The sequence below is a fragment of the Prinia subflava genome, chromosome 4, assembly GCF_021018805.1.
Source record: "Prinia subflava isolate CZ2003 ecotype Zambia chromosome 4, Cam_Psub_1.2, whole genome shotgun sequence".
In the NCBI taxonomy this organism is placed as follows: domain Eukaryota; kingdom Metazoa; phylum Chordata; class Aves; order Passeriformes; family Cisticolidae; genus Prinia; species Prinia subflava.
Window position 1 is genome coordinate 15803844 of NC_086250.1, and position 24569 is coordinate 15828412.

Sequence of the window (24569 nt, forward strand, 5' to 3'; positions counted from 1 at the left end):
TTCAAATATTTTTTTCTTTCTATTAAAGGTTCCTGTAAAACAACACAGAGAAAACAAAGCATAAGTTTCAAATTCTATGGGAAATGCTTCGAGGCTCGCCATGCAATAGCCAAGCTGCTGAGGATCTCCCTCCTGAAAGTCTCCTAAGTGAAGAACAAATGAGCACAAGTGCTCTGCTAGAGAAGAAAATAAAACTAACAAAAAAGGTGGGTTTAGTAGCAAAAGAAAGAAGGGGAGCACAAGCTGAGGAAGCTTCTCTTGGAAATTTGAGGAGCCTCAAGAAACAGGAAACTTGCCTGAATCCTGAGAACACCCTGAAGCCTGAATGTGTAATGGAGAGTGAGGCAGGGGATAGAAGAGGAACTCAGCTTCCATCTATCAGAGACACTTAGGAGTGTGTTCACCTCAGCTGTAGTGTCACACTGTGCCAAACTAACAGGGACAAAATGAACTAAAGACACAGCTTCATGTTCTTCCTCCTCCAGTGCCAGCTCTTGTTGAAATTATTTCTATTTGTTCTCCATCTCAGCCAATATCCAAAGTTGTACCCATTGAGCCATATATGCCTGGTTATGCCTGAAACCAGGTAATCTAGAGCAGTGTATGCAGAGGATTCTCTGAAAGGAAGGATGGGGCATATAAAAGCCTTTATCTCCAAGCAGGGGGTGCCACATGGAAGCAGATGCCCAGGACCTGGCTTTAACAGCTCTTTTGGAGGCATTTGTTTTAAAGCTGTGGTTAAAGAAAAGAAACTGTATCAGAAAAATCAGAGATCTTTTTTCCACATAAAAATGCAATCTCTCAACACACAAGTAGATGGGGAGGACAAGAAAGAAGATGAAAACACAGGGGAAAAAAAGAAGCATGAATATTATTCACTGAAGTAAATAATCCAATAAGACAGCAGAGGTGCTCATGACACTCTTGTCAGACCAGTCGTGCCAGGAACTGGGCAAATGAACTACCCAGGCTGTCAGCCAGCCACCTGCAGATGTGGGATTGAAGGCTCATGTAGCATTTACTGTGTAGAGGAAGTCACCTGGAATTGACAGCAACGCCAGGAGGGAGCAGAGAGCTCCAACACCTGAACTCCAGTGGGGTGTGAAACACCAGTGAGGAGAAGAGAGCTGGGGAACACACAGAGCTCAGCTCCCTCCCCATCCCCAAACCCCAGCCCTGGAGGAGAATAGGCTGAGGTGAGCACGCACCTGAGCCCAGGACCTCAAGCACTGCCTGAACTAACAGAGTCCTTTCCATCCTCCTCTGTATCCTTACAGAAGAGCAGTTTGCTCAAACTCAGCCTAAAGGTTGCCATCTTCATCCTGAAATCTGTGAACAAATCTCATTTTCTAAGACAGCTTTGTACCCCATTTACTTTATATTAGCAGTATGAGAAGCAGACAAGCTAAAATAATTGTTAATAAATATTAAATGCTACCCTGGTAGGATTTTTATTTCACACTTGAAAGCAGAAAACTAGCCTGTATTTTTGGAGCAGAAGTTGTACATGGTACCGGGTCTTTTCATCAAGCCTCTCCTTCACAGCAGAAATTCTACTGTGCTCTGTCCATATAATATCAGGGCATTTGTTCATAGATAAAATTCTGTTATGTCTGGAGTTATCAAAGTATATTTTTCTGAAAGACTTGTATTGCAGGGGTATAGAAGTTATGGGAGCTGGAGACCTCATAGTTACTGCTAATGCACACATGAAGGTCTTGCTGACTCAATTCTGTCTCATTGAATTATTTACTTATGAAAACAACTGATCAGCTTTCCATCAGAACTTCAGGGTATTCGGTTCCCTTCATAGGCAGTTTTGCTTTCTGATTCCTATTAGAAATCAGAATCAAACCCATTATTGAACTGGTCCTAAAAGTTACTGCATCATTAATTTAATTTTACTTTCTCATTTATGCTACTTGATAATGTTTATTCCACCAGTCTGGTGCAGACACAGTAGTTTGGGCTATGAACAAATGGATACATAAATCAAGACAAGGTAAGCAAGCAAGCCAGCAAGATCCATGTGCCTTGCTTTCTTGGGCAATTGATTTAATAATCCATTTTCATGGACTTAGGTTTGCGTCTTCTTACCAAATCTTGCTCTCTTTTTCCTGCTAGAGCTTTGTGAAGTCTAAAATGCTTATTTGCAAATACTAGTGACCAACACTACATATCGACTGTGCTTCCCTAGTTAAAGGTGCTTTTCACTAAAGTACAGTCCAAAACACAAGACCTAAGGAAGGGTCCCCCAAGGGAAAAACATCCCCAGCTTTTGCTGCTTAGAAACTTACTCTTTTGAAGGGGAAGACCTCAAGAAAATAAACCTTAACTCCCGTTTTTTTGAACATGAGTAAAACCATGAATTTGGGTTCTGGGATACACCCACCACTTGAGGCTGGCACATAATAAATCATTCTTCCCATTTCCAACATTAAATTCCTCCTTCCCTTTACATTATTATGTCTTTTAGCTTGAAAATCTGAGAAGTTGATATCAGGTTTGCATGAACAAGTACTGCAAGTTTCTGTACCCAATTGTACAGTTACCAATATTTATGCTGCTATCCAGTAAATAAAAGATTAGTTAATAGCAGCTGCTTAGTCAGCAAATCTATCTTTTCCATTTCAGTGAGCATGCTTTAGGATAATGCTTTATTTCTGACAGCAATAAAAGAGTGAGACTGAGATAGATCTTCTGGTAGTAGCAAAAAATAAATGACAGCTCTATACTAATAGGAAAAATCTTTAATTTGGAATCACAGAATGTATACCCATATATATCAATTTCATCTAAATTACATTTTAATTACATGGAAAATCCACATATAATTGCTCAGAGCTATTATTGCTTAGCTAGAGATGGTATTTAATTACTTGAGTTAATATTTAACATGTGTTGTATCAGGGAGGGGGGAGGGAAATGCTATAAAACACTCAATATATGTTGAAATATTCCTGCAATTTAAAAATCCCCAGTACCCTATGCAGTTACAGAGACAACAATCAATTAAACTTGAAATTGTAACTTCAAAATAGTTGACTATTGGGAATTTTAACACTGGAATCCCATCACTATCAACAGCTAATAGTCTGCCCAGCTTCTAACCAGGATCCAAGCCCCCATGTGGTGATTACTGCACTGTCTTCAGATGAGGAAAGTGCCAGGCAACCTGGAACAAAATCACTGCCACTGCAGCCTTTTGCATTCAGATTTAACTCTGGGCAAAAGGAGATGCATCAAAGTAAATAAAACTATTTGCATGTTTAAAATTAGATTTTTTTTACAGTGTTTTCAGAGCTGGAATTTAATGGATGCCAGGGGCTTGGTAGATTTACTATGCAAAGAAAATTGACAATACTCTTGAAAAACATAACACTAAGATTTCCTTCGGCATTTGATACCAAGTACGATAATTCTTGGCTTCTTTTCATTGGTGAAACATCAAAAATAAAGTGGTTGGATTAATTTCTCTTAAGATTTGAAAAGAAATCAAAATGATACCTTGAAGGTTTTTATTCTCCTAAACAGAACAGCACACCACTGAGAGCCTCTCCAGGTATGTTCTATTTTGTTTTCCAACCCTGGCAAACTTAAAAAGCTTGTGATAATACCAGCAGCATGCTTGGGCAGTAGCTGGTCCCTGCCTACACCTCTGCTGAGTGAATGGTGGGTGCTGAGAAAAGCAGAACTGAAGTGCTTAAAGAGGAGGCAGGGAGGGGAGGGAAGGAAGGTGTGTCCTTGCTGTTACTGAGTGAGAGGCTAAATAACCCGTGAGTAAAACCTCTCCTCCAAACACCCCGGGAAAGCTTGTAAGCAGCCTGTATAAATAACATTTCCCTGAGTGCTTTATCAGCACCTTACCTGCTTGTTGGCTTTCAGTACCGCTCTCAAGGTGGCAATCTGCTCTCGCTTTGTACTCAGGAGCGACTTCAGCTTCAGGATCTCTTCCATTAAGGCCTCCTTGTCCTTGTCGATCATGGGCGCCAGCTCGCGGGCCGCGGCCCGCTGCCGCGACAGCTGCAGTGACCGGTCCACCGCCTTCTGCAAGTGCTTGATTTGGTCCCGAATTATGGCGTTGAGGTTGTAGATGTTCATAGGCTCTTTGCGGATGTCACTGGTGTCAGAGACAGGGGAGGAAGGAGGGGCTGTGATGACGGGAGAAATGGAAGGTGTTTTTGTCGGGCTCTGCTCCTTGCTGGGCTCTGGGGTCTCCTTTGTCACCTGCTCGGTTGGGGTCCTGGCCTCCACGGGCGATGCCACCCCCCGCCTGGCAAGCCGTGGGGAAAGGAGGCCTCGAGGGTCGTCCGGCCCCTTCAGGCTCCCGCTGCGGGTGACTCTGCTCTGCCTGTAATAGTCCAACATGACCCTGTTGGGGGTCTCGTTGTTGCACAGGCAGACGTGGTGGTAGAGCTGAGCCAGCTCCTCGCTGAACGTCACCAGCTCGTCCTGGGCAGTGTTAAGGGTATTGTGGTTTTCGTTTGCTATGCTTGTCATCCTTTGTAACTCCTTTTCCATGTGGACCATTTTTTCCTGGCTTTCCTTAGTTGACTTCTCCAGGCTTGTCACCTGCTCATCATATGTCTGGATTCTGCTCTCATACTTGGCCTTCTCTTCGGTATAGTTTTCTACATACTTATTATATTTCTCCTTTAAGGCCTTGATTTCTGCTTTGAGGTCTATCACCTCAGTAACAGCTACTTTGTATTTACATTCCAGGATCTCCAAGCCATTGATGTCCACTTCGTAGTCGTGTGCTTCCTCGCCGGAATCTCGGCCCTTCTCGCAGTCAAGCTCAACTTTCAGCTCCTTGTTGCTCTGCAGCCCCCTCATGGCGTTGACGTGCTCCGTGAGCCTGTGCACGCGCTCGTGCTGCTCCGTCAGGGCTCCCTTGGTGTGCTCCAGCTGCGTCTGAGACTCCTGGAGGTTGGCCAGGAGAATGGCCTTCTCTCGCTCCACCTGCAACAGAGTCACAGTGAGAAACCCAGGATCTCATCCTGTCCATGCTGGGCACCAAACTCTGCAGTCACAGTCATCTCTTCTGCCCCACCACTGCCTGCAGCTTGAGCGCTTCCAAGAGATTTTAGCCATATACACCTAAACCATAAAATTAATTTATAGAGCACTGTGTAACTCCCAGAGGTTTAGAAAGTCCCAGCCTCTGCTACAACTTACAATATCACTAGGTCACAATTTTACACATTGCCCACTGAAGAATTACCAAGTGTCCAAGCACTGTCTCATCAGCTAGAGTGATGATACAGGATTTATTAGGACATATGTTCCCTGAACACTGAAACTGCATCACTGTCAACTGTAAGCCATTTCTCAATGGAGTTTGAATTTACATTTCTGTTTAACAGTTCTACCAGTCTTTCACAATATTCATTCATATTTTTGAACTGCTGCACACTTTCATTAAGGCAAATGGAGTAAAATCTAGCTGTGTACATTTTCACAGATTGAATAACCTACTCTGTGGAAATGTAGCACAGATCAGGACACTGAGCACATGCAACTCCCAGGACTGCCCATCCCCAGCACTTATCTGTAGGCAAAATCAATCTGTTTAAATTCAAGCCAGGAAAAACAGGACTTGTGGTGTAACCAACAACCCACTCACTGGTTGTGACCTAGTAAGTTTCTTTTAAAATATTCACAGAGAAATGTGGATGTTGAACAACAGAGGACATCATGAAGGACACCTCTAGAAATTTTAATGCACAGCATTTTTAAAGCAAGTGAACAAGACAAACTTATAAGTTTGATCTGCTCAAAGTAAGTAGCTACTTGCTACTTATCACAAGACTCCTGAAAGACTCCCATTTCAAGTTTTAAGTGTAATGCTCCAACTTTTTCCTGTGCCTTTGTCCTGTCCTGAATTGGAAAGCAGCAGAAGGCTTACAGAGATAGGATCCTTATTCCTTTCATGGGTTCTACAATAGGACCCTGAGCCTATCAGGTTTACTGCTCTTCTCTCCCCTCATTGCAGTATCTCAGCACATGCAGTGAAAATGGAACTTCCTTTGATGAGTGCTGGAATTATTAATTCTGAGAACTTAAAGCTTTCAGTTATGAAGAAACCTAAAAGGAAACCACACACAAATTTTCCTGCTCTGTCAGTTGTATGTAGAAGAGACTCAAATGAGCCACCATGAATCTCAGTAAAGGAAAAGCAAAGCCTTTGAGAAACTGAGAAGGTATTAATACCATCTTGCAAAATGTTCTAAGCAGTGCTTCAAACTCTTGTTTCCTCTTAACCAGGCTTCTGAGCCATGGCTGCTGCTCAGAAGTACTAAGACATTGGAGCACACAGTGATTGCTTGGTTTCACAGACAGGCTCTTAAAACGTGGCCTCCACCAGGATCTGCAATCAATCACAGGCAGAAACTTCTATTTACAAATAAAAATAGAAGCCATGATAAAAAGATCTAAAAAATCAGCCTACTTTTCTTATATACAGGGGACTGGCGCCATAATAATTAAAAAAAAAACAGGGCCAACTCTCATCATTATTTCATGATCCAGGAAGAGCCTATCTCTTTAGATATGAAGTATTCCACTTTTGGCACTACATCATCAGTGTAAAAGAGGAAAGCCAAGAACCACAAGTATTTTGGTACCCTTCTCCATTTTTCATTCCCTCATTGCTATCCCAGTATGTCTGCCACCCTAATTGTTGCTCAGTCCCCATGTCAGCCCACTCTTGTTGAGATAATCCAAAATAGGGTAAACTTCCCTTTTGTCAAGTACATCTTTTTAAAAGTGATCGCTTTCTACAGATCTCGTGGTCAGGCCTGTCCTGGGGACCCTCAGAGATCAACCCAGCAGGAGTCTCTTCATCAGCTTTCCTCCTTTCTTTCATCAGCCTGCCTGCCCCAGGTCTGCTCTCCCTAGAAACCTTCAGCTGAACTCCAGTTGTTACCACTTGGTATAGCAGGCTCCAGTGTTAGTTACACTGCCCTCATCAGATGAAGGTATTTATTCCTTCAGGCTGGTAAAGTGAGCTATACACATGCACCAAAAATCTGGGTTTGGGTCAATGAAAAGACCATCTTACCTTATAGTGAGAAATTGTACTGATAATAAAGAAGCACATATTACACACCAAAGGCAGCTGGCTTATTAAAGTGTATGGGTCCACTGTGGGCATGTTCACACCAAAGAAGCCAATTCACTGTAGATTGCACCCATGTAAAAATAAATACTTATTTTTAATCATATTTATTTAAGAGAAAGCCCTTCCTTTGAGAAAACACCTGTGTGTTAAAGCAGCACAGTGCTTCAGCACCTGCTTAAATTAGCCAGACAGAATTGATCCTGCAGGACTACTGATCTGAGCCATTATACCCTATCACAAAGAAAAACTGTAGCAGAGCTAATTTGGATCTTGTTGACAATTTCTCTTCTGAACATAAATGTGTTCTGGAAACATTCATTTCAAACAGAAAGGATTCTTTCCAGAGAAAATATTTTCAACTTTTAAAACCCATATATCAAATTGCACAGCAGGCAAAAGGAAATAGAAATACCTACTCAATTTTATTCATTCTGGACCAGCATTAATGGATTAAGCTAATCCCCTTCTATTTAAAACTATAAATATATGCTCCTACTGCCAAGGGAAAAACCCCAAAGCTCCAGCTCAGTCCTGAGCACACCTTTTGTATATTAATGACTGCTGTTCCCAAATATGGTAATAATATTTCCTGTTCTAGACAATACTATATTCTTCTTTCCACCACGGCAAACTTATGGCAACTCCAAGTCTTTTTCAGTCCAGTTGGTGCATTTTTTGACACTGAAATTGGTAGCTGCAGTAAGGATTTACATCATCTTAAAATGGAAATAAAAGCAATTCAAAACTAGCTGTACCTATTTTGCAATGCATCCTTCCCTCCAGAGACTTCAGCTTGAGGAGATTTCCTTCCCAATTTGCATCTATAGTTTGCAATTATGGAAAGCAATTTAACCATACCAATTTATGTCCTCACCTTTTTCTTTTTTTTTTTTTTTTTTTTAACATCAGAATTTCAGTGAACAATTCCTGGGGGAGATTGGAACAAATTAACAGGAGAACTCATCTCAGGAACCCTGAATCTCAGCTATAGCATATTTGTCACAAGAGTACAAGGCAGTTGAAGCAGAGGGTCAGAAACTGAGCTGCAGGGACTTTTTATTTTTCTGCCTCTTTTTAAGAGAACTTAATCTAGGTTTTCCAAATATGATTATTGGCCTCAGAAAAAGGGAAAGCATGGCCATAGGAAGAAAAGGAGCCCTAGACTTCGTAAATGATATAGAGAATTCTTTCCACTGGACAATAAACAGGAAGGAAGCGTGCAAAGCCCTGAGATTTTCTAAGAAATCTCAGAAAATGAAAATTTTCAGCAAGACATTTGTTATACAGCAGATATATATATATAGAAAGGGAATAGGTGCAATTAAATCTCTCCTAGGGACCAGCACAGCCCATGAAAAGTAGCAGCATCCAAACTCTATAGAAGGAATTCTATTTGTCATACTGTTTCAGTGAAGTCTTCCTTATGAGATTGAGGATCAAAAACAATTTGCCAGACACACTTACAAAATGGCAAATCTGAACTTTACCTTTATCCTAAAACAGAACCTGATGTCCTATAGGCATAAAAATAATTCCCAATAAATGGTCAGAAACTCTGTCTAGTGCAGCCTCTTCACAGAAAATAGGAGGAACTCATACCAAATATTGTGATACAGCTGAATGAGCACCATATGGCAAAGACACTGTAGAGGAAAAAAAAATCCAATTTTGCTGATGATTTACTTTTTGTCAGCTTTTAGACCTGATTAAGTCTCCCATCTACCACGTGGAAAACTTTTGCCGGAATATTTCACATTTAATTTGTATGATCCAAATTTAATCTGTGTGATGTGGACTGATGTAACTCAATAGAGAGGGAGAGCACTTTGTAAAACATCAGCATTTTGCAGTGAGTCTTTACAGTATCTAAAGAAATCAGGCTTTCACTGAGGTCTAGTCTGTCTTTTTAAATCATGAATCTTTTAACAGGATGTAAATGTCAAACAGTGGTGGCCAACATTGGCACAGATGTCCTGGGGCCCAGCATCAAAAAATGCTATGACTGAAAATATCTATAATTTCTTTTTTAGGATCCTAAGTTTGTTCCTAGTGACTGAGAGAAGGATGCCTCTTTAAGAGATATAAGGTTTAAGTCAGAGAAGATAAAGACAATTACAGTATCTTTCAAATAGAAGTTTGCTAACTCATCATGCTCAGTATTTAATTTAATAAAACCAAGAAAAAGCACACCCAAAGCAATCCTTTTTTTTTGTCATTTCTAAGGAACTTTCACTCAAAATTTATATTGTATTTCATTGTAAATTATGGTTTTAAACACTTACCATGTATTTTGAAATGTGAGTGTTTCAAAGCATTTCTTCTTTTGAAACTGCTTTTAAAATTTGTAACATTGTATTTCTGATCAAATTAGAAGCGGTATATAATGTATACGTTCACATATTATTTACATGTACTTGTACATGTTCTTCCAGGTGCATATTTGTACATATGCATGTACATACAATATACACTCTCTTTAAAAGTGGGAAAGTTTAACAGAATTTGTCATGTAAATAAAATCCTAAATTTCAAGCTTTCACACTTAAATGATGCATGCTTTATGCCAAAGTTATTGGTGCAAAGCACAAGACATCATCCATGTTCACCATGTCACAGCTCAGATCAAAACTTCCCACAGTGAATTTGGCAGGGAGATAAATAAAACAATTAACTCTTCAGCAAATGGGACAGACCACATAGGGTTTTGTCGTTCCCTAGCAAGCACTGAAAACTGGTTTTGGTCTACCTCACTTCCAAACCACCTTTTATATTTCAAGCAGTAAGGGGTTCATATTTCCTCTCTTTAGAAGAGGTGCTTTTCAGAAGCTAGAAAATGCTGGGTGTTTCCTTGACGGTGCCAAAGCCTTTCATCTGCTGTGGCAGACGAGCTGCTCAACAGCTTGGGCAGCAGGACCCCTCCTCTGAGGCGATGGCAACACTGCTGGCAGCTCTGGTTTTCATCTGGCGCTCATCCCAGGCTCCTGCTCTGACAGGGCATGGATGAACAGGAACAAAAGCTGGCTGTGCCATCCCGAGGCACCCCCTGCAGCACCGCCGGCACTGCCAGCGGGACACGGGCACTGTGTGACAGCCCACACGCCACATGCTCCCAGGGCACGGCTGCCGAGGGCAGCGCTGCCCTCCTTTTGTTCTCTCCTGACCGTGCGCCAAACCTCGCTCGAGATGAGTTTGATGGCAGAAACTCCCTCTGACTTGAAAGGGAGCATAATCAAACCTGTTCATGCAGGTATTTTAGTGAGGTTTTTTTATCAGATAGCTTTAGTCATGTTGAAGAATACCTTATTTCATTTGCAATTTCAGGGACATTTACTATTTATGAAAGCAGGAAAAAGGTAATCTATCCTTCCATAACCCAAACATCTATGTCCCTTTCTCCTCTTTGCACTAAATACCTGCTCCAGTCACACTGACTTTTGTGCAGGCATGTACTCTGTATACTAGGGATATTTCTGAAAAAAACCTGGTTTTGAAAAAATACCAAAGCAGAAGTCTGGAAAATGGACATATGTGGTCAAGAACATATGGAATGATCACTGCAAAACTGGCACAAGGGTTCGCAGGATGTGTCCAAACCCTCCAGGATATTAAATTCAGCTCTTACCTGCATGAGTTGCTGCTTCAGTTTCTGTATCTCTGATATGTTGAGCTCACTGAAGAGGTCAGAGACGGGGTGCAGAGATTCCCCTTTCCTACTCGTGGGAGTTCTGTAGTCACCATTGAGTTTCACAAGCGGCCCGTGGATGTGTCCGTTCATTTTGTCATCATTGTTGGGCTCACCCCCGTCCTCTGAAAACTTCAACCCATCTACTGATATATTAATATGGTTATTATACATACTATCATTGAGGTTGATATACTGGGACAGTTCCTTTCTCAGATTGTTCTTTTGCTCTCTTTCATTTTTTAAAGTTTCCAGAGCTTCCTCCAGCTGATGCTCAGCAATCTCCTTCAGCCGGATGGCATCTTCTAGCTGGCTATTAAGCAACACTGTCTCCTCCTCAAATCGTTTAATCTCATGCTTTAAGCCTTCGTATTCAACCTGAATTAGACAAGACAAAGAACATTCATAATACTAAAACTTGAGTTGTGAAAACCTGCCATTTATCAGCCCTGTTGAGATAGGTATTAGAGAAACAAACTGTGGTTTGGAATACCGGACATTGCCCGCTGCTGCAAAGAACTGACTGAACAAAAAGTGCAAGTGGAGCTCACCCTGTTAAATACTCCAGTGCTCACTTTTTCAGCATGTGAGACTCAAGAAATAGAAAACCTCTTTCTGAATAACTTATGATAAGCAGTGAAATTTCATGCGAAGAAGGCAGATGTTTATTAGCAGATGTCCTGGTAATAACAGATTTACTATGAATTGCCATAAGCAATGTTGGTATATCATGGTAGTCATGGATCTTAGGTTAATATAGCCTGATTTATGATTTGCAAATATTCTGAAGATGACCTTGTATCTCAATTCCAACTAGATGTAATGTCACTCAGGCACAGATACTCTCAAGTACCTTGGTAGTTTTCAAAAGTGTGGATGGGAAGGTACAAAAACAGTAGAAGAGCCTCAACTCTCTTTTCTGTACTTTATACGGCTCTCCATTATCCTGGAGGCATTTAATTTTAAAAATTAAACAGGAATCTATTTGTACAGTCAGTTTGAACTCAAAGAGGCCCCAAAACTGCTAGAATTTTTAAGCTACTAGAAGAATGCAGCAAACAGTTCATTCAGCCCCACACAGTCCCTGGACTGCATGTAGGGATGTCCCTCTGGAGCACACAGGAACCTGCTCCAGCCACAGTGCCTGGAATGTGTGCCAGTGACACCCCTTGGCAGCACTGGAGGGGCTCACTGTTCTTAGAGGACAGCTCCCTGCCCCACACCAAGGCGTGGTATTTTATCAAGGTATTTATGGGCATTGTCAGCTGAGCTAAGCAGCAGCTTCTTTGTCCTTCAGAGGCAGCTCCCTTGTTCAAACCTTTCCATTTCACCTCACAAGAAACAAAGCCTGGAAAAACCCAGCCCAAAACCAGCTGATCAGCAATACCTAGACAGTGCAGAACATCCCCACTGCAGAATGCTTCCCCTTTGCTGTCCTTTATCTTCCTTTTCACTGTTAGAAAGCCCCACAGCAATGAAAAGGAAGAGCTTTGTTTGTGAAGGTCCATGTCCACACTTGACCAGCACTCCTGGTAAAAATGAGAACATTCTGATTTTTTAAATTTCATTCTAATCATGTTGGTCCTCTGCATCTTAATTTCAAAAAGAAAAAAAAAAAAAAAACCCTCATTATCAGGTGAAAGATTTTAATAGCTTGGTGAAAGAGGGAAAAAAATACCAAATTTTCAAGTTTCCATAAAAAACCCGAACTTTTTGCAGTTGATGCTTTTAAAACTCAAACACATTACTATCTGCGATCTTAATGCATTGTATAGAATTTTTTTATGTTTGATATATATGGATTTTTAATCAAACTAAAATAAGGGTCTGGCAAAAATAAAAATATCCACTATTCATACTGAAGTAGAATATTTATCAGCCTGTTAAAAGTCTTTGATTCATAAACCTCTGGAAAAGCAAACTTAAAAACCCAAAGAAATCTTCAAATCCAGAAAATGGAAACATATCAAACAACCAAGAAAGGCCCAAAGTCATACTGGGCATTCTTAAATAGAAAAGGAAAGTCCATGAGAGTTTTAAATCTACATTTGGCAATTTAATATCTTTCCTTACTGAAGGAACAGGTCCATCTGGAAAAATTACGAAATGCAGTCAAGTAGCTATGTTTATAACTTAAGGACATGAAAAAAAGCCAAACTCAACAAAACAACCAAGACTTTTTCAATTTTAAATACATATAAAAGCAAGAGATCTATATCTCTATGGTTACCTTCTCATAGACTCTTACTTTAAAAAGCTACAAAAAAACCCCAACATGTAGATAAAAAACCTTTTAGCACTGAGATTTATAACGTATGGTTTTGTAAATTCAACCATTAAAGTGAAAAATGCTCTTAAAATTTTATCTTGTAGATTAAAGTAATTTTAGGAACCACAAGTGCATGGATCTGTGATGCAAAATGACTGATTTTTAAAGCCCTTCAAAATGTGGCAATGTTTTTTCTCTCCACAGACTGTTGGCATTCGGTTTCAGTTAGAATGAAGTATTATGACAAATATAAACACTTGCAAACAGATTTCATTTTAGGGAAAAACTAGGACAGTCCATAAAGGGGTCGTTTACTTCCTGAAAATGTGAAAATGTCTCCTATGAGGTTGATGAGAAAAAAATCCATGCCTCAAAGGAGGAATTTGCTGTCTGGGTAAATAACTCTGGCAACAAAAATGATCTGCTATAAATTCCATTTCAGGAGTGTGAAAGCCTAGGCATCTTCATAAATAAGGAAATTATGCACCTATTTCCCCTACCTGTGTATTCCCTGCAGCACAGCTCTGTTGTTTTAAGTGTTTCAATCGCATTTGTGCTGGAGCAGTAAAAAAGCAGTAAAAGAGAGCTGAAATAGCACAGCTTATTCCTGCAGGAATAAGGCAGCCTTGCTCCCAGGCTGCCATCACAAACTGTGACAGGGCTGGCTCTTCCACAGAAGCCCCAAGAGCACCAGGCAATAGGTCAGGGCACAACCAGGGGCTGCAGTGCAGAGCTGTGACCCTCTGAGAGCAGGGTGTTAGAAGTGCAATGTTATGATGGTCTAGACAAAACCTAAAAGGCAGGAAGTGTTATACCATCCAACCTGGATATTTAAATTCTCATCACTGCAACTTAACTCTTCTGACAGGAGACCAAATCTCTTTTAAAAGAGATTTAAAAGAAGAACTGGCCACTGGGCACTGAGTTCCTGAGGAACGGGGAAAGCATGAAGAAAACCATGCAGCTCTATCTCTTTTAATAATTCCTCTGTGATTCCAGAGTTCTGCGATGAAATATTGCATCACAATTTTTCAAAACTGAGGTAAGAGCCTCCTCATATTTCAAAAATGGCCAGTAACACCATTTTAGAATAAATAATCAGCAAAAAACCAAAACCCAAACATAAAAAGGAACTTCTACCAAAGTGCTCTGGGGGATCACATTATGGAAATTAGAGAAAATAGTGACAATAGTGCCTTGAATCTTTCGATGCTTACTTGATTCTGTTTCAGCGTGGACACCAGTTTCTGTAAAGTGATGTTTTCTTCTTCCAGCTCAGTGTAGTCCTGCAGCAGCCTGGCCTCTCGAAACTTGTACTCTCGAATCTCATCTTTCATCCGTATCCTCTGCAGTTCCACCATTTCGTTATTCTGACAAGAGAAAACACAAGCACAACTCACACTTCAATGCTGAACACTGCCTTCAGAAAAGACCAAACAAAAATCAGTCCTGAAATAGAAGTTATTTAACAGCGCACATCAAAACACCATCACCTATTAACTGGAGGCCAAGCAATAATTTCAGGTGGGTGCTGGAAATGCAGAAATGAGAACATCTGATAGAGAAGCCTGATTAAAATAGTTTCAAGATTAGATGCTTATTAAAATGAAAACCCTGGAAAGGCTGTGGCATATCTCATTAGTTTCATTGCTCTACAACACAGCAGATTTAAATAAAATTACCACCTGTTTTCCACAGAAGGATGCGTTTTACATTCATACAGAAAAGCAGTGAGCACTAACATCTGTCCTCCAAAGACATCTGCTAGGGAGCAAGGTGCACTGACATTTGTATCTGCAGGCACAGGGTGGAAAGCACTTGTCAAAAGCCTGGCAAGTGCCTGGCTGTGCCGAGCAGGATCACACCCAGCACTCCGGGAACACACAAGGTCACATCTTATTTTTCCCATTAGCACATGCAGTGCCCAGACAGCCTTAGGAGAGAGAACACGAGGGATCAGTTTCACCAAAAATCGATTCCATCAGATTCCAGCTCTGACTGAGTTTGACATCAAGGGTCAGGTCATTCTGGAAGGACTCTGCTGGCATAACCACAATGTGAAAGGCACTACAGGAAGATGCAGTTAGCACACAGCTGGAAGAGAACAGCGACTGATACAGCTGGTTGGGAGGAACAACCTCCTGCCCTGCTTTGAAGAGAAGCCTGCATTTGTCTGATTATGGTCAATCACATCTCCTTTCCTGCAGGATCCCACCACAGCAGCTGGTGGAGGGACCTTGCTGATGGGGCAGAGCCCCCTCACTCCTGGGATGTCAGAGAGAGCACACCTGGGAAGTAAAGAGTTTCTGTAAAAGATTCCGGTGTGGAGGGGCTGCAACCACTGGCCTGATAGATACCTGAGAAGAAGTCAAATGTTTAAACAGAAATTTTAGTCAGGGAGCTCTAATTCAATCAATCTGCACCCTCACTCTCTGGTACATGAAGGATAAAACCCCACATTCTGAATTAAAGATAAACAGAATTTCGCTTAGCATCTTGGTTAAATAATTACAAACCCCTGGAAAAGAACTTCCTAAAGCATGAGAAAAAAATAATTTGATGCACGACTCGAAAAAAGTGTTTTTAAAAATTAATTTTTTTTTTGTTAGAGAAAACTAAAAACCATCACCTCCTCCTAGCAGCTAAACTAAAAACCATCACCTCTTCCTAATTAAGAAGTAAAGAAACCACCTGATTTCTGAACTGAAAACAACTGATAAGATTCCCAGCAGAAGAGTCACAGAACACTAGATAAAGGTAAATACTCTTGCATCCATCACTGCCTAATAAACCTCTGAACAAGTTCTAAGAGCAACACCACAGATGATTTCAAAAGGTGAAGGCATTTTATACTCCCAGGCTGCCTTTATACGTTTTGTTTCTGCCAAAAGAAATTCCCAGCTTTGGCAGGTGTGGGTGCGTGTGCCAGTCTGAGGACAACACCAGATGCACAGCTCCACCATGTCAAGGATAAATTAAGCTGCTCTGCAACTCTCCCAGTGTTTGAGGGTGATCAGCCCAGGAATGAGCTGGCTGACATCCATCCACCACTGCCAGGAGCCCTGGGCAGGGAGCATCCTGACAGGACCCCAGAAGAGCTCAGCGAGCCTTTCCCAGCTGCGCTGCCTGCACCTCTCCGGGTGAGACCACCAGCAGCAGCCAGGACAGGTCTGCTCATGATCCAAAGTGCCTCTGCCATCAGCACTGCTGGGGGAAAGCAGAGCCTCCCCAAAAGGCCAAGCTGGACTGGGCCTCGAGCAGCCTGGTCTAGCAGAGGGTGTCCCTGCTCGTGGCAGGGGGGCTGGAACTACACAATCTTTAAGGTCCTTTTCAACACAATTCACTTTCTGGTTCTGTGTTTCTAAAAGGGAAGAAGGAAAACAGTGGCCAGAAATGGAGGACATGGACAAGGAAGTTTTACAGAATCCTGACAGAGTAGTTGATAGACTACAAGCTTTAAAAAGCCTTGAAAACTAATCCTGTAAGATGTGAGTACTCCTTTGTCTCTCCTGACATTGCAAACTGCAACAGAAAACATGAGCTATCACCTTGCTGGAGTGCACCACCATTTGTTTAAAAGAGATATCACATTTCTTCATCACTTACAACTGCTGCTTCCTATGTAATCTTGGAGATATAAACAGAACCATCTATCGTTCTTCTCTCCTTAAACATAGAGAAACTCTTTCTGCAGTGCAGCCTCTATTTGTCCTCACTCATGGCATTTCATCAAGGAAGAAGCAGCAGGAAAAAGGAAGAGGACTTGCCAGTTGGAGCATCCCATGAGCCACATCTGCCCAAACACTGCCTGCCACACTTCCCATGGCCTCTACTGGAGGCAAACCTTCTGCTCTGACATGGGCAAAACCAACTCAGCTCATTACAGAATTGAGCATCACCTTTTCACAGCAATATAAAATGTGTGTTTTGCCACTGCAAACACCCAGGAGTTATCCTCCATGCCTCAGATCCCTCCTCCTACTTGCAAACATCTGCATTATGCTGGCAAACACCCAGCTGCAAAGCACTCCAGTGCTCTCCATGCTTGCCAGGAAAGGCATTGATTCCACTCCACAGGCCCAAAACCTGATGTTTCAGAGGTTTATGAGTGAGTAGCCACAGGACATGTGGAGGGGTATTCTGATTTCCTTCATGTAAGACCTCTGTGAATTTTCTGGAAGTGAACTAGTCCTGAACCTATTAAAAAAAAAATACATTGAGTTTGTATTTTACTGTTGGTATGACGGATATACTCATTTTAATCAAATACTTTGATTAAATATATTAACTTCTCACAATCCTATTGTTATTTTGAACAATTTAAAATACACATTAATTAAGCAAAATATCTGCAGTTATAGAGAAAAGATCTTGCTGCACTGATACAATGGCAGCAAAAAGGAATTTTTTTATTTGGTGGATGTATGAAAAGAAAACGACGGGATTTAAAAACTCAAGGATTCAAAGAAACAAAAAGGATTTTGCCAGCAGGGCAGTTATCTAAATGAGCCGCTAGAGGACAATGTAACCCAAATTATTAGCAAAGCAATCTGTAATTAAACTTTGCTACTCATCAAGCACTGAACTTGCAGGACAAAGCAACTGAGCCAGATGCTTTTACTAGGGCACTGCCTCAGGACTTTGTACATTCCCAGAGAGAATTCCCCTATGAATTATGTACTGGCAAAAGCCAAATCGATCCAAGAGGTGGAGCTGATGACACACCAGCTCAGTTTTAAGGGCTGAAAATGATTTCCACTCCCAGCCATCAGCTGAATATGGTGCAACGGCTTTAACGGATTGGTGCCAAAGGAGAAGGAAAAGGCCTCTCAGTGAAACTATAGAAAACAAGAGAGTCCTTGTCAGCATTGCATCTCATTATACGTGAGCACTAATTGTGGAGGATGCCAGCCCTGCAGCACCTCTAATGAACGTACACATCACGGAGCAGACCACGGCAAACAACAAACAGGAGGCTCAGCACACACAGAGTCTGTTCAGGTCACCTCTTGACTGGTACTCAGGCACATTTTCAGAACTGCAGTACGTGAAAAGTGAAAGACACCTCCAGGTTTTGCACAGGTGTCTTTCCATATGTCCATATACTACCAGCCATCAATCCTGACAGGTTCCTGAGCATCAGTGGAATATGAAATAACAGAAGTTTGTACTTCTTAGCAAATTAAATGCAATAGGTATTAATATATTATTAATTTTTGATTCTGCATAGACTTTTAAAATGCTTTCTTTCACATGCCACACACAGAGCATGTTGTGTAATCATGTGTGGATACATTGCAATATGTTGTGTAATATCAAATTGCAAGTGAGAAGGTACTTTCAACCTTCTGGAATGAAAATTCCAGGAACAAATTGGCTAATGGAATGGCTAATTTTGAACACAATGAAAGAAATGAAATGGCTGATGTTGAACACAATGAAAAAATACACAATTTTCACGTCAGAACACTCCCAAGTGCTGCCCTAGGAAGCCACCTGTTATGCTCTTGTGGCCTATCAATTCACCTAAAGAAAAAAACTGGGCAAGGAAGGGACCCCTAAAGTACTCTCATCTCCAATGTAAGAAGTGAACTCCATTAGCTTCTGTTTTCCTAAACTGCGAAAAAACCAGACAATTTCTTGGAAAGTGGCAGTTTCAAAGCCTTTTTTTAAAAGTGAATGCAGTCCCATTAACTATTTTGGTCTCCCTCCATGCTGGAATACCTAAAACCTTTTTTTTAATTTCTGTGTTTTGTCTCCTGCTTTTTATCTCCCCCAAAAATTTTGGAACCAGTGTTTGGGCTTTTCCTATACATTCTGTTTAACCAAATGATCGTTAAGAGATTTCAGGTCCTTACTGCAATAAAACATAATATTTTTCACACTGAAAAACAGCCTTATAAATCATCAATTAATTATACACCCTAAACTAGCCAGACTAAATCCCTATTTATATGTTGGAATATGCAAGCTATACCATGATGCTCTATGTAACTTTTTAATTTTAATAACTCACAAGAGAGCAATGGTAGAGTGTATCCACCAAAATTGTATACTTTCAATTTAATGGCATTGCTTTGTAGCTGATAAAGGATAAAATCCCATTCCATCTGATAACAGTTTTATTGCACTAGTAGTAAATTGAATACAGGAGAAAGTTTATGCTCAGCCTAATATCCATGATCTTATGTGTTTGTTGACAAGTCTCACTGTAAATTTGTACGTCATGTTTATTTTATTCTGCAGAGGAAAATAAAAGATGTATTTTTTATGAAGAACAGTAACAGTGATGGAAAATTCAATTTAACAGGGGTTGAGAGAAGAGAGAATTGAAATGGCAATAGAAGAGCAAAAACCATTTTCTTTTTTTGTCATGAAGTATTTCAAGTCCCCAGAGTCCTCCACACTAGCCTTAAAGTTTCCCTCCCTCATATACAGGAATACTCAACTCGAATGGAAATAATGACATTTTCCATGCTTCCAGGTACATTTTAAAACATCAAGGGGTTTTGTGTGTGACCAAAAGTGACCTGATCTGACCCTTTTGCAGAATTTGCACCCCACCCCTCCAGATTCGTACATGCAGATGCCCAGCTAAGCAGGGCTGGAGCACCTCTTATTGAACTATTTTTGCTGTTTCAGTACACAGATATCCCTACATCTCAAAATAAATTATTTCAAAGATTCTTTTTCATCACTGTCAGAAGTCTGCATCCTCCTTTACAACATGATTTTTTCTGGCTTTCATCCTTCAAAAAGCTTCATTTAAGTGGCTTTACTAGACTTCATAATATTGTATCTGCTCTAAGCAGCTGTATTGGCATCCTACTTTAAGAACACAAATACAGCTCCCATTGTTCAAACCCAGAAATCACTGAATTTTGAAATTATGTACGATTCTGACATTCCTTAGCTTTAGATATATAACTCATTGTCTAAAATCAGGAAAAAATATGCTATTGTGCACAAGATATTTTTGAAAATGTATCTGTAGCATAGCATAAGTAATTCCAACCTTTGCCTTCTGTGGACATACTTACAGAATGAGAGCTCTGTCAAAGGAAAGGATGAAAAAAGCCATATATTTGTTGGCTATAGCTTACAGATTAGAAGCCAGATCATTATAATGTATTTTTCAAGTTCTTTCACCAGCAACAGATCTCAAATAAAGCGTTTACAATACATCTAATAATTTAATCATCTGAAATGCTCCATGCATTTAATTGGAATAGCTAAATCTAAAGAAGTAGGGTGAGTTTGTATCAATGGCAATTAAATGGCCCATTTATGTACTTATCACAGGGTTTGAAACCCATAATATTTAACATTGTAAATCCTGCTACATACAAAGCCCTGCAAAGTAGCTATTTTATTGCCTTTCATGTGTAATTATAAATAAAGAGCTAGAACTAAGGAATGTTCTGGTAGTTCAGGTATTAAGTTTTCCTGCTGAGTATCATGGCCACATAATATTACGATAACTTCTTTATAAAATGGTATAAACCACAAATCTCTAGTCATGCATGTTAGCTGAAAAATAAAGGTTTGATTTGACTGCATTTATATCAATTAATGCATTACTATTAGTGCAATAATTACACAAATTCTCTCCTAATGTATTAATTATACTTAGTTATAAGTATATAAGCACTCTTTTAGTGTAACAAAGTGTTACAAACACTGCTCTCATATTCTTAATTCCTTCAAAGGACTGAGACACGAATTTTAAAAGAATTCAGGATTTTAGAAAAGTTATGATTTTAGACAGATAGGCTTTGTTGGAAATAATTAAGAGTTAATGGTGAGTTGAGAGAAGCTGGATTTAACATAGTTATCCCAGATTTAAAAAACTAATTGCTTGTCATTTTGTTTGTTTAGCTGTGTTTATAATGCGAAACAGAGAAACTGATAAATAGATCTAAAGGTATACAGACAATTGCAAATCTTTACATCTGGAAACCCATTCAAAAATCACAGAGGGAGGAAATTTGAGCTCTCCCAGAGCTCATTTGTATCATCATCTATTGAAGAGGTTGAAAGTTCAGAATGAGGAAGACTCACTGTGCTTCATCTTTTTATGACCCCTCCCCATAAAAAGGAGCACTGACCCAATTCAGGGAGCAAACTATGCTGCTTAGTAGCCTTTTAAGGGGAATAGGAGGTGTTAATGTTATAAATATGTATTAGCATTTTGGATATTCAAGACTTTTGTACATAAATAGGTTCTGGAATTGCTTGTGACTTGGGAGTGTGTATTAGGGAACTACCCCATGCAGCTGCCCAGTGTCAAATTAAACTTACACTTTCTAAACTGTTAGAGAGTCTTTCGTCTGTCAAAGTTAGGTATCAATACTAGATCAATATCCATATTTAATAAATCAGGATGAGAAACTTCACTAAACTTATTAAAACAGTGTGAAAGGAAATTCAGACTCCAGGGTTATGGCACTGTTTAGTATGATTCTTCTACATATCTGTGGAATGGCTTCATGCATGAACACACCATCACTGCAAATAGCAAAATCTCAATTAGCTGGAACAAATCTTGCCAGGAGGAGGACATTGTGGATCTATGTGAGCATCCAGACAGGTGCTCCTGCAATTCCCGCCTGGTGTGCTTGTCTTAGGATAAACCACATTGCCTGTCACAGATGGCAAGGGAGAGAGGATGAACATGAAGACCAAAGATCATGTTCCATCACATCAAGCACTGCCAAGGCCACTCACTGCTAAACCACATCCACAAGTGCAACACTGACAGATCTTTGAATTACTTCCAGCATTTGTGACTTAACCACTTCCCTAAGCAGCGTGTTCCTGTGCTTGACAACCCTTCTGGTGAAGAAACTTTTCCCTAAAATCTAATCTAAACTGGTGCAATTTGAGGCCATTTCCTTTTATCCTATCAAGTTTTAGTTGGGTAGATGACCCTGACCCTCACCTGGCTCCAATATCCTTTCAGGTAGTTCTGAAGAGCAAAAAGGTCTCCCCTGAGCCTCCTTTTCTTCAGGTCTGCGCTCTCTGAAGCGGAGGCTGTTGCCCACTCCACATCACCCAATTACCTCAAGCAGGATGAGTAGTATTATAAAGATACCAAACCTAAACTGCTCTTGACAGATTAGTTAAAAAAAAAAAAACCAACAAACCAACAGGGGTGGATCTGGGGCATTTTGGACTGAATGGATTTCCACCCCCCCGCCCAGTTACAACCTTTCTATTACACTGTCACTTTCTATATACAATGTAAGAATCCAACAGCAGTGATTCTACATGACAAAGCCTCAAGGCAGGCTTTTTGATGGAGAAGCTGCACAGGCCTTTTTCAAGCTCACCAAGAGGCCACGAGCTGGTTTTAAAGCCTAACAGATCACTTAGGAGAAGCATCTGCCAGTTACATGTATCTCTTTGAGAGGCCATCTGTCAGGTCCAAAATGCCAAATTTCCTTCCCGACCCAAAAGGGGCACTGGCTAACCAACAAAAGAAAAGTTGTGCTAACAGGGTGTGGGGCTGTGATCATTTTAAGCTCATCAGTCCCACAGCTGCTGTTCCCAGGTCCTGACCCTCCCCTGGGCCCGTGCTACCATCCACATCCAGCCAGATCAAGGGCAGCAGGACACTCCAGAAAACAAAGACAGTTTTAATGGTGTTTGTACTCCCCGCCTTTGCTGACAGGCTGGACACACACGGGTACTGGTGCTAGCAGGAGGTAGGGAATAGGAAAACATGTCATTTCTAATTTGGGTATACTTGCTGCTCAACAACAACTGTATGATCTTTTCCGAGCTCCACAGGTGGAAACCCGACCCCATTGATGTAAATTATAAAATTATTATAGCCTTCAGCAGGCTAAAGATTTCACAGTACTCACTGAAACATTGAGGAGCCAAAAGCAGTAATGTGAATACCTCAAGGTGAAAAGAGAAAAAACTCTAAAGCACCCAAATTAGAGGGGTGAGCTCTACTATTTTAGGCTCCATTATGCTTGGTTGGTATGGAAAAATCCACCCCTGTTTGTTGGCCACTTGCTTTCACATCTCTTCTTCTGTCTTTCCCCAACTTTTGCTGTCAGGTGGTCTCAGGGCTCCCTGTAGTAACCTGCCTCCAGGCATGCTGGGCAGTGGCTCCATGTTTCAGGCACAGAGCTAGCTATGCTCCTTGTAAGCTTTCCATTCCCCGTGGTGACTGCCTCTCCTCCTCAGGACTCCAAGCTATTTTAACTACAGCTGGCTGCCAGCTCAGTCCCCCCTTCCCTCTCCTCCTCACACAGTAACCAAGCCGTGCTGCCAAGGGCTGCAGCTGCCAGGTCGGGGCTCTCAGCTCAGCCTCCCAACCTGCACTGCCTTAAAGTACCACCCAAGCCCTGCTTTTTCCAATTTGCACACCCAGCCAATCTTTGGCCTTGCAAACACCAGCCAGACTCTGCAACACCCATGTCTGTGAGCAGCTGCCTCTGCTCTGCCCTGCTGCGGGCAGGCTGTGCTGCAGGACTGGGGAGAGCACAGAAAGATGAGAGTTGACACGCAGACCCAGGGCTGGCCTGCAGCACCAATAAATCTGATCCCTGGGACAGGGCAGTCAGATTAGTAGGGAGCTGAGTTCAAATTAATCAGACATGTAACTAATCCTGATGCTCAGCTTACCAAAGACCATAAAAGTAATAAAAAATGGATCTCAAAGGGGCCCCTGGGCAATATCTAGGAGCCCATTTATCTTTCCCAGGATAAGAGCAACTACATCTATATCATTCCTGATATCCATCTGATCTCTTGTTAAAGACTTCCAACAATCCCATTACCTTCTCCAGAAACTTGCTTCCTGGCTTTACTTTTGCTTTTGCCACAGTTCTATTTTGAATGGCAAATCTGAAGCAGAATCTTTCACACTGGAAGATGAAAACGGTATTTCTTCTCCTACCCACAGAACACAAGAAACAAATGCATCTGTTCCTCTCTGCAGGAGACTTCCGTTTGCCCACTCCATCCATCTCTCCGTCCTCTACAACCAGAGAAGCAGGTAAGAAATGAGGATTCCAGACCGAACTCTTTAGATGCCCTTGCACGACATGCAGGGAGATGGGCAAAGAACTACAACAAAAGTAAATATTGGGGGAGAAAAAACAATAGTACAACCGAAATAATAAAGCCTTCCTTCACTGGAGGAGAAATACATTGAAAGAAAGAAGAAACTTTTAATACTTTCTAGAGAGTAGAGTGAAAAAGTGGCTGAAGGAGATAAAAAAACCCCCCTCTTCTTAGGTACAAATCTATTCTAAGGGGTCATCTGCTGGCACATTCTCTATTGTGCTGCAGAGGAGCTGTGAGAGCTTTACATCAAAGGAGCTCTGTAAGCCCGTGCTCATAGCAGAGCATCCCTCAACAAAATTATTCCTGCAGATCATCAGCTGCAGAGGTGTTTTAAAAGCTCTGTGAATCGACACCCACCACCTTCCCAATCACAAAACGCTCTTTCAAGTTCCCCTTGAAAAACATCAATA

The 24569-nt window shown here is 41.0% G+C and overlaps 1 protein-coding gene across 6 annotated transcripts in view; it reads right to left on the reverse strand.

Annotated features, from left to right (window-relative positions):
* Nucleotides 1-24569, reverse strand: part of BICD1 (BICD cargo adaptor 1) — a 160559-nt gene that overhangs the window by 32401 nt on the left and 103589 nt on the right. For all 6 annotated transcript variants that reach the window (XM_063395620.1, XM_063395621.1, XM_063395619.1 and 3 more), the window contains exons 3-5: nucleotides 14292-14444; nucleotides 10746-11183; nucleotides 3868-4962 (exon numbers count right to left, since the gene is read on the reverse strand). In XM_063395620.1, coding sequence (XP_063251690.1) covers nucleotides 3868-4962; nucleotides 10746-11183; nucleotides 14292-14444 — 1686 coding nt within the window. The remainder of the gene's footprint in view (nucleotides 1-3867; nucleotides 4963-10745; nucleotides 11184-14291; nucleotides 14445-24569) is intronic.